The sequence below is a fragment of the Bufo bufo genome, chromosome 1 (genome assembly GCF_905171765.1).
Source record: "Bufo bufo chromosome 1, aBufBuf1.1, whole genome shotgun sequence".
Classification (NCBI taxonomy): Eukaryota; Metazoa; Chordata; class Amphibia; order Anura; family Bufonidae; genus Bufo; species Bufo bufo.
In genome coordinates this window covers 239,999,545-240,008,617 of record NC_053389.1, presented here as the reverse complement: position 1 = coordinate 240,008,617, position 9,073 = coordinate 239,999,545, and the positions used below count along the sequence as shown (strand labels likewise).

The 9,073-nt window shown below is 47.4% G+C and overlaps 1 protein-coding gene across 1 annotated transcript; it reads right to left on the bottom strand.

The window, feature by feature from the left end:
• Positions 1-366: 366 nt before the first annotated feature.
• LOC121001862 (general transcription factor II-I repeat domain-containing protein 2-like) lies at positions 367-5,677 on the bottom strand. Its single transcript, XM_040433120.1, is given in 3 exon segments — positions 367-1,469; positions 1,472-2,124; positions 5,469-5,677. Coding segments are annotated over 3 exon segments (1,965 nt in total).
• Between the last annotated feature and the right edge of the window lie 3,396 nt (positions 5,678-9,073).

Sequence of the window (9,073 nt, the reverse complement as noted above, 5' to 3'; positions counted from 1 at the left end):
CCTCCCACCTGATTGGAGTTGTTCTCCCTGTGATTAACAGGTCAGGGACACCTGGCATTGTTCTAGGGCAGGGGTGTCAAACTCAAATACACAGTGGGCCAAAATGTAAAACTTGAACAAAGCCGCGGGCCAGCATTGAACAAATGAACCTTTTAACATGGACCCAAACAAGATTTGCTTTAACATTGAATATGGAACAAGCATATTCATTTATTAAATAAGATTTAAATTATAATAAATAATAATAATTTTTAAAATAAAATAACAATAATAAAATCAATTAACCATTCAAGCCCATGTCTTGGAGTAGCAAGAAAAAGTGCATAAAGAAAACATTAATTATTGCTCAGTTTGCTGCACACTGATCTAATCTGATGTGCCCAAGCCAGATACCTGGCATCTCTTCTTGGATGATAGTTCATCAATGTCTGGGCTCAGGCTTTGAGCTGAGGAAATCCTCAGTAACGAGCAAAGGTGTTCATTAGTCAGACGTCTCCTGTGAGATGTTTTGGTCATCTTCATCGAGGAGAAAAGTTGCTCACATAGATAAGTGCTGCCGAACATGGAGAGCATCTGAGCAGCTTGGGTGCGGAGCTGAGGCATTGTGTCAGGGATGAACTGTGGAAACTGTGCGGCGCCCACAGCATCATACTTTGACTTCAGTGTGTCATTACACTGGAGTTCAATTAGCTCCATTTGGAGGTTGGTTGGTGCGTTTTCCACATTAACTGCGAAGGGATTACTGAGCAGTTCAAACCTACATTTCTGGACATCAAAGTCGGCAAATCGCCGGCTAAACTCAGCGCCGAGTACACTGAGTTTTTCAGCAAACTGTGCGCATGGGAACAAGTTGGTAAAGAACTGTGTTTTCATGGTTTGGCAGCAGGGAAAATGGCCAAGGTTTCCTTGCAGCATCTGATTCTCCCACAGGCACAGTTTAGTTTTAAAAGTCCTCACTGCAGCGTACATGTCTGTGATGATGCGCCCGCGCCCCTGAAGCTGCAGGTTCAGCGCATCGAGATGGCTCGAGATGTCACACAGAAAGGCCAGCTCACACAGAAACTTTTTCTCCCGAAGCTCTGCTGTGTCCTTCCCTTTGCTTTCCAGAAACTGACATATTTCCTCATGCAGCTCAAAACATCTATTCAGTACTTTTCCTCGGCTTAACCATCTCACCTTTGTGTGATACGGCACGTCTGAATACGCCGAACCACGCTCCTCCAGAAAAGACTTAAACTGGCGGTGATTCAGACCTTTGGCTCTTATAAAGTTAACTACTTGTGTTACTGTGGTCATAAGATGTTCCATCTTTAGGGCTTTGCCACACAGTGATTCCTGATGTATGATGCAGTGATAAACAGTTAGTTCACCTGCACAGTTCTCTTCCTGCATCTTCTCCCGGACCCTGCCCACCAGTCCACTTGTTTTACCGCACATCACTGGCGCACCATCTGTCGTTAATCCCACGACAGCTTTATTTCAGTTACGCATTTGGAAACCTCCTCAAAGATTTCCTTTCCTGTGGTTGTGCCATGCATTGATTTGAATCCCAATAGCTCCTCCGTAACACACATATTTGAGTCCACTCCACGGATGAAGACTGACAGCTGAGCAGTATCAGATGCGTCGCTGCTCTCATCCACAGCAAGGGAGAATGCAACGAAATCTTTTCCCTTTTCCAAAAGCTGGTCATACAGATTGGTGGCAAGATCACATGTGCGATCAGCTACTGTGTTTCTGCTCAGGCTCACGTTTGAAAAGGCTTGCTTTTTCTCTGGGCACACGATGTCACAAACTTTCAACATGCACTTTTTCACAAACTCTCCCTCATTAAAGGGCCGGGCTGATTTTGCGATCTCTACTGCTACAATATAACTAGCTTTTACAGCAGCCTCACTTTGTGATGTGGCTTTTTTGAACATATTCTGTTGTGAAACCAAACTTCTTTTCATCTCCTCCACTTTCTGGCTCTTTTGAGTCATGTCCAGGTCCTTGTACTTGTCATGGTGTTTTGTTTCATAGTGTCGTCGAATGTTGTACTCCTTAGTTATAGCCACGTTGACTCCACAAATCAGACAAACAGGTCCGTCTTTTACATATGTAAACAGATATTCTGTCTCCCACCTGTCCAGAAAGTTCCATTTTTGGGAAGGGGTTCCACAGTGACAGTTGTAGCTTGAGATCGCTATGACTTCTGTCACACAGGAGAGGGCGTTTCTGGGACCTGTCCTTATTGACGCGCCAAAACATCAGCAAGGCATTATGGGATTTGTAGTATTAGCGATGAATGAATGCGCTGTATAATACCGGCGGGCTAGCTCTAGTAGTCATTTGGTATAGCCTCGCGGGCCAAATATAATTACACTGCGGGCCAAATTTGGCCCGCGGGCCAGAGTTTGACACCTATGTTCTAGGGTATGGAAATTAACCAATCAGATGGAAGAGGTGGTTCCTCACTGTATAAAAAGGAGATTTTAAGTTTGTTTATTTGTCTTGATGAAGGGCTAAGATGTAACAGCCCGAAACGCGTCACAGCATCCTTTCTGCTTTTGATGTCTGTTTTTAAAGAAGTGGAATAAAGAAGCCTTTAATTGTGGAGAGCTGGAATCCTTGTTCTTTTTCACATTTTGCTCCAGACTGAGTCCAGGTCTGTTCATCCGTGCTCCACCAGGAGGTGAGAGGTGAGAGCTGCAGCGATTTTCATGTTTGTCTACAGCGTCATGACTGCATCCTGAAACCGCGCTGGGATGCCAAACCTATGCAGAGTTTTTGTCATGAAGTCCCAGTTCACCCAGTCGAAGGTCTACTCTGCATCAACACTGAGGATGGTCAGGGGAAGGTGTTGCTGTATAGACCATTGCATAGCTGTAATTATCCTGCAGGAGTTGTGATTCCCCTCTCTACCGGGTACGAAGCCTGCTTGGTCTGGGTGGATGATTTTTGGTAGCAGTAGGCTTAGGCGTGTGGCTAGGAGTTTTTGCCCAAATTTTTATGTCCACATTTAACAGTGATATAGGCCTGTAGCTACCACAGAGTGTGGGATCTTTCCCAGGCTTGGGGAGGATGGTTACAGTGGCCTCCAGCAACTGTTTGTGTAATTGTGAGCCAGTAAGAAGTACATTGCACCAGGCTGTTAGGTGGGGGACCAGGTAGCTGGCAAATTTTTTATAGTATCCTACTGGGAACCCATCCGGGACAGGGCTTTTGCCTAATGGCAGAGAAGACAGAATTTTTTGGATTTTATTATCTGTGACTGGGGCCAGAAGGGTCTCCCCATCTTGTGATGTGATTTGGGGGAGATTGAGATGTTCCAGGAACTGGTCTATTGCTGTGTCTAGTTGGGGGTTTGTGGGGGAGTTGTGATCCGCCAGTCCATACAGCTGCTTATAGAATTTTTGAAATTCGCTGGCAATGTCTGCCGTCTTATATAATATATCCCCTTGATCCGACTTTATTCTGGGTATGTACATGGAGTCCTTCCTCTGCTTAATGAGTGAGGACATAAGCTTCGTACCTTTATCTCCATGTGAGTAAAATCTGAACTGGGAGTATTGGTAGGCCTTCGCATGGCAAATATTAAGGTGATCTTTAAGTTGGCTTCTAAGTATAGATGCACCACTGCATATGGGGTTGAGCACTTCCTGCTTTTTAATACCACGCCAATTTGTAGTTTGGGTTCTAAGTTTGCATAAATCTGTCTGTGCGCTTAGTGCTTTGGAGCGTTTATGGATGGACTCTTTCTCCTCAATCTGCTTAAGAAGAGAGTGCAGTGTTTTTTGCCGGTCCCTTTTAACCTTGCAGCCTAGTGCAATAAGTTCTCCCCTCATTACTGTCTTATGTGTCTCCCACAATGTTGTGTGTGGCATCCCATAAGTAGCTTTCTCAGAGAAGAACCATGCTAGCTTTTGCTCTAGAGATTTGACATCCGCGGGTCTGTCCAGTAGCGTTTCATTTAGCCGCCATTGTTTATATTGTGTGGGTAAGCTGGAAAAGTGTATTACTGTTGAAGTCGGTGCATGGTCCGAGACCGTGATGGGATCTATGTTGGAGCTTTCTAGCATATCTATGGAGTTGTTGGAGATAAATATGTAGTCTAGTCTCTTGTATGTGTTGTGAGAGGCGGAGAAAAAGGTATAATCACGTCCGTCCGGGTGTGTTAGACGCCAGGTTTACTTCAGCGAGGTAGTTATTTATACATCCTATTGCTGATTGTGTTAGCTGTGAGGTGCCATCTGATGTGTCTACATGTGGGTTCAGTGTGACATTTAGATCGCCACCCAGCAGCCAAACTCCTTCCGCAAACAATCTAAACTTCTGCAAGGTGCTTTTAATCCTATGTTTCTGTCCCCTATTTGGACTATACAGACTGGCCAGAGTGACCTTTTGTGTGCCTATAACTCCCTTCACAAAAATTAACCTTCCATCAGGGTCGGTCTGTGTTGTTAACAACTTAAAGGGGATATATTTGGAGATTGCTATTCCCACCCCTCTTTTGGCTTTGTCAAAGGCGCTAATAAACCAGGCTTGGAAGTAAGATTTCTGCATATTAGGAACATTGGACGCCCTTAAGTGCAGCTCCTGGAGGAAGCAAATTCCTGTACAGGATTTCTTAAGGAGGCGAATAACCTGGGAGCGTTTTTGTGGGGTATTGAAACCCCTCACATTGAAAGAGGTGCACTTAATTTGGACATCTGGCATGACATTTAGGATACACAATGCATAGGAGCGCTCAGGCAAAATCATTGACCAGGGGGGTGAGCAATAAACATTCATAACATCCAACAAAACAGTAGGTAAGATAACTGCGAGCATGAGGTGGTGGGTCCCATGCCGGCAGCGCCATAGCAGTTCAATTAGATATGGCGGGGCAGGCACAGAAGGCCACCTATGTTGGCGCACGCACCAGGTCTGCGCTATTGTAATCCTGGTGAGGGTTGGGGGGTCGGTGAGCGTCTAATTCATCAATGTATTAAACCAGCACGCCCTGCATACCTGGCGCCATAATAACAATGGTGTTTGCGAATTTGTCTAACAGGAGAATAGATCTCGGTAGCGGTCCCACTATGCGTAGGGTCCTCCGAGGTCTGCTAGAATATACAGAAAGGGGGGGGGGGGCAAACTGCATTTAACAAATTGCTGTTACTTGCATGTACGGCAGAAATGAGATGATCGTGTGAGTCCTCTAGCGGGACTCTGCTATCGAACAGTGCCTCTGGCTAGGCCACTCGGCTGTAGATCTCAAGCTGCTCAGGCCATTAGTGAGTTAAGAGTCTCGAGGCCTGTGCATATTCCTCTTCTTCGACGATGCCTTTGTCCACCCCTAGGCCTCTGGAAGGTCCGGTAATGGGATACTAACACGGTGCCCAATGTGTTTGACATCAGCCTTGAGGTCATGGAGGACCGGAGACAGTGCTGCTGTTAATACTTGCTGCAGGAACTGCCTGGAGATCGGTGCAGGGCTTAATTACGAAAGCTCGTCTGCAGGGTCTGCGGTGGAGCCGTCCGCTTCCTCTGGGTCTTGTACCTCGTCCTCATGTTCAGGCGGCACCATCTTGGAGGCAGTAGGCGCAATAGTGGAGGACTTCTTGTTGAGGAATTTCTCCATGTCGGAGACACAGCGATTTGGTCTGGTAGGGTCAGGCTTATCTTTAGGCGTGTATCTGCCAATTTTGCCCATTCTGTGCTAAGTTAGACTGCTATTTTAGCCAGTTTGCAAGGTTGCACGGAGGAGAGCTCTCCTACATGCGTCTGACTCGGTCGGCAGTCAGGCTCCGCCCCCCCTAGCAAGGGTACCTTTAAACCCAAGCCGTACACGCTAGGGATGCTGTGTGGTTCACTGCTCTCCTCCTTATCCATATTGCAACCCTCGGGTATGCCCTGTATGAACAGGAGCTCAGCTCTCAGGAGCAAGCTCCACTGGGTCTGATAAGAATGCATACTACACTTGATCTTAGCCATAAAGGCAGAGAAGTAATAGATTATATGATATGTAGATGCTAGGACACAGCTCTGTCCTTAGCATGTCTAGCCCTGTCAATCAAGGGGAGGCTATGCAAAGAAAACAATAGCTGATCTTAGGGAGACCAACTACAGAAAACACTGCAGAGCCTCATTTAAGAGTCTCAACACAGCAATCCAAAGTGCAAAACTCCCTGGGAAACAGTAATATGCAATATAACCATGGAGCCCCAGTTATGGATCTTCAACACAGTGAAAGCCAGATATCCCTCCAGGGAAGGAAAACCTAGCAAAGGGGTATCCTTGTTTTAGAAATCACCAGATACACCATATTAAGTGGCCTCTATGTCAAGATCCAGCCTTAAAGGGAATCTGTCACATGGTTTGAGCATATTAAAGTGTTACTACTGCCATGTACAATAAAATACCTTATTTCTTGCTGTAGTCTTCATTTTTTGTTTCATGTTTTTATTAGCGATAGGCCTCATGCACACGACCGTTGTGTGCATTCGTGGCCGTTGTGCCGTTTTCCGTTTTTTTTCGCGGACCCATTGACTTTCAATGGGTCCGTGGAAAAATCGGAAAATGCATCGTTTTGCAGCCGCATCCGTGATCCGTGTTTCCTGTCCGTCAAAAAAATAAGACCTGTCCTATTTTTTTGACGGACAACGGTTCACGGACCCATTCACGGACCCATTGGCATCCGCGTCCGTGATCCGTGGCCGTAGGTTACTTTCATACAGACGGATTCGTGAAAACTCAAATCCGACAGCATATTCTAACACAGAGGCGTTTCCATAGTGATGGGGACGCTTCGAGTTAGAATATACTGAGAACTGTGTACATGACTGCCCCCTGCTGCCTGGCAGCACCCGATCTCTTACAGGGGGCTGTGATCCGCACAATTAACCCCTCAGGTGCTGCACCTGAAGGGGTTAATTTTGTCTATCATAGCCCCCTATAAGAGATCAGGGGCTGCCAGGCAGCAGGGGGCAGACCCCCCTCCCTCCCCAGTTTTAATTTCATTGGTGGCCAGTGCGGCCCCCCCTCCCTTTATTGTATTATTTTCATTGGTGGCACAGTGTGCGGCCCCCACCGGCCCCCCCTCCCTCCCTCTATTGTATTATCATTGGTGGCCAGTGTGCGCCCCCCCCCCGGTCCCCCCTCTATTGTGTTAATATCATTAGTGGCCAGTGTGCGCCCCCCCGATCATTGGTGTCATACTTACCTGCTGCGCTGTCTGTGACCGGCCGGGAGCTCCTCCTACTGGTAAGTGACAGATCATTAAGCAATGCTCCGCACAGACCTGTCACTTACCAGTAGGAGGAGCTCCCGGCCGGTCACAGCGCAGCAGGTAAGTATGATGCTTCTAATATTGCTAAGTAACCATGGCAACCAGGTCTGCAATAGCATCCTGGTTGCCATGGTTACCGATCGGAGCCCCAGCGATTAAACTGGGACTCCGATCGGAACTCTCCGCTACCAATGATTGGGGAGGGGGAGGGGAGGCCGCACGCTGGCCACCAATGATATTAATACAATAGAGGGGGGGCTGGGGGGGGCACACTGGCCATCAATGAAAATAATACAATAGAGGGGGGCGGGGGGGGGCCGCACACTGTGCCACCAATGAAAATAATACAATAGAGGGAGGGAGGGGGGGGCGGGGGGGCGCACACTGTGCCACCAATGAAAATAATACAATAGAGGGAGGGAGGGGGGGCCGCACTGGCCACCAATGAAATTAAAACTGGGGAGGGAGGGGGGTCTGCCCCCTGCTGCCTGGCAGCCCCTGATCTCTTATAGGGGGCTATGATATGCACAATTAACCCCTTCAGGTGCAGCACCTGAGGGGTTAATTGTGCGGATCACAGCCCCCTGTAAGAGATCGGGTGCTGCCAAGCAGCAGGGGGCAGTCATGTACACAGTTCTCAGTATATTCTAACTTTAAGCGTCCCCATCACCATGGGAACGCCTCTGTGTTAGAATATACTGTCGGATCTGAGTTTCACAATGTAACTCAAATCCGATGGTATATTCTAACATAGAGGCGTTCCCATGGTGATGGGGACGCTTCAAGTTAAAATATACCATCGGATTGGAGAAAACTCCGATCCTATGGTATATTAACTCCTGACTTTACATTGAAAGTCAATAAGGGACGGATCCGTTTGAAATTGCACCATATTGTGTCAACGTCAAACGGATCCGTCCCCATTGACTTGCATTGTAATTCAGGACGGATCCGTTTGGCTCCGCACGGCCAAGGAAGACCCACGGACGAAAAAACGGTCACGGATCACAGACCAACGGAACCCCGTTTTGCGGACCGTGAAAAAATACGGTCGTGTGCATGAGGCCATAATCTGTGGGGTTCAACTATGCCCACAGATTCCTTGCGTCCGCTCGGTGGAATCTCACGCAGGCACAGTACTGCAGACTTGCTGCGCCTGCGCTATGTAGAAGCTCCTGAGGGCAATAGCTTTAAATTTGTCAATGGGCTCGGCGCATGCCCAGTGACCCATTTGAAGTTGTTGCCCTCAGGAGCTTTTACATCGCGCAGGCAGTCCACGGAACTGCGCCTGCGTGAGATTTCACCGAGCGGACACAAGGAATCTGTGAGCGTAGTTACATCCAAATAATGACGTAGCGGAGGGGGGCGGCGGCAAAGAGTTCGGGTATGGGGAGTTACTTATGCTGGAAGAGGCGTGCTTGGGCTCTAAAGGAAGGCGGGTTGGGCACTGTACGGGGGAGTTACTGGGCTCCAGAGAAAGATAATAACGCCATTTGCATAACAGAAAAAGTGGATTTTATCGCTAATGAAACCATCAAACAAAAAATGAAGACTACAGCAAAAATAAGGTATTTTATTGTACATGGCAGTAGTAACACTTTAATATGCTCAAACCATGTGACAGATTCCCTTTAAGGATCTGACAGGGGAAGACCTAAGCCAGTTATCCTTCCCCAGACAGCTGTTTCGGGGTGTTTTCCCTCATCAGTATGGAGTAGAATTCTAGGAGCAATGCCTTGGAGACTACTCAAACAAAACAATAGTTGATCTTAGGGGGACCAACTACAAAAAACTGCGGAGCCTCATTTAAGAGTCTCAGTT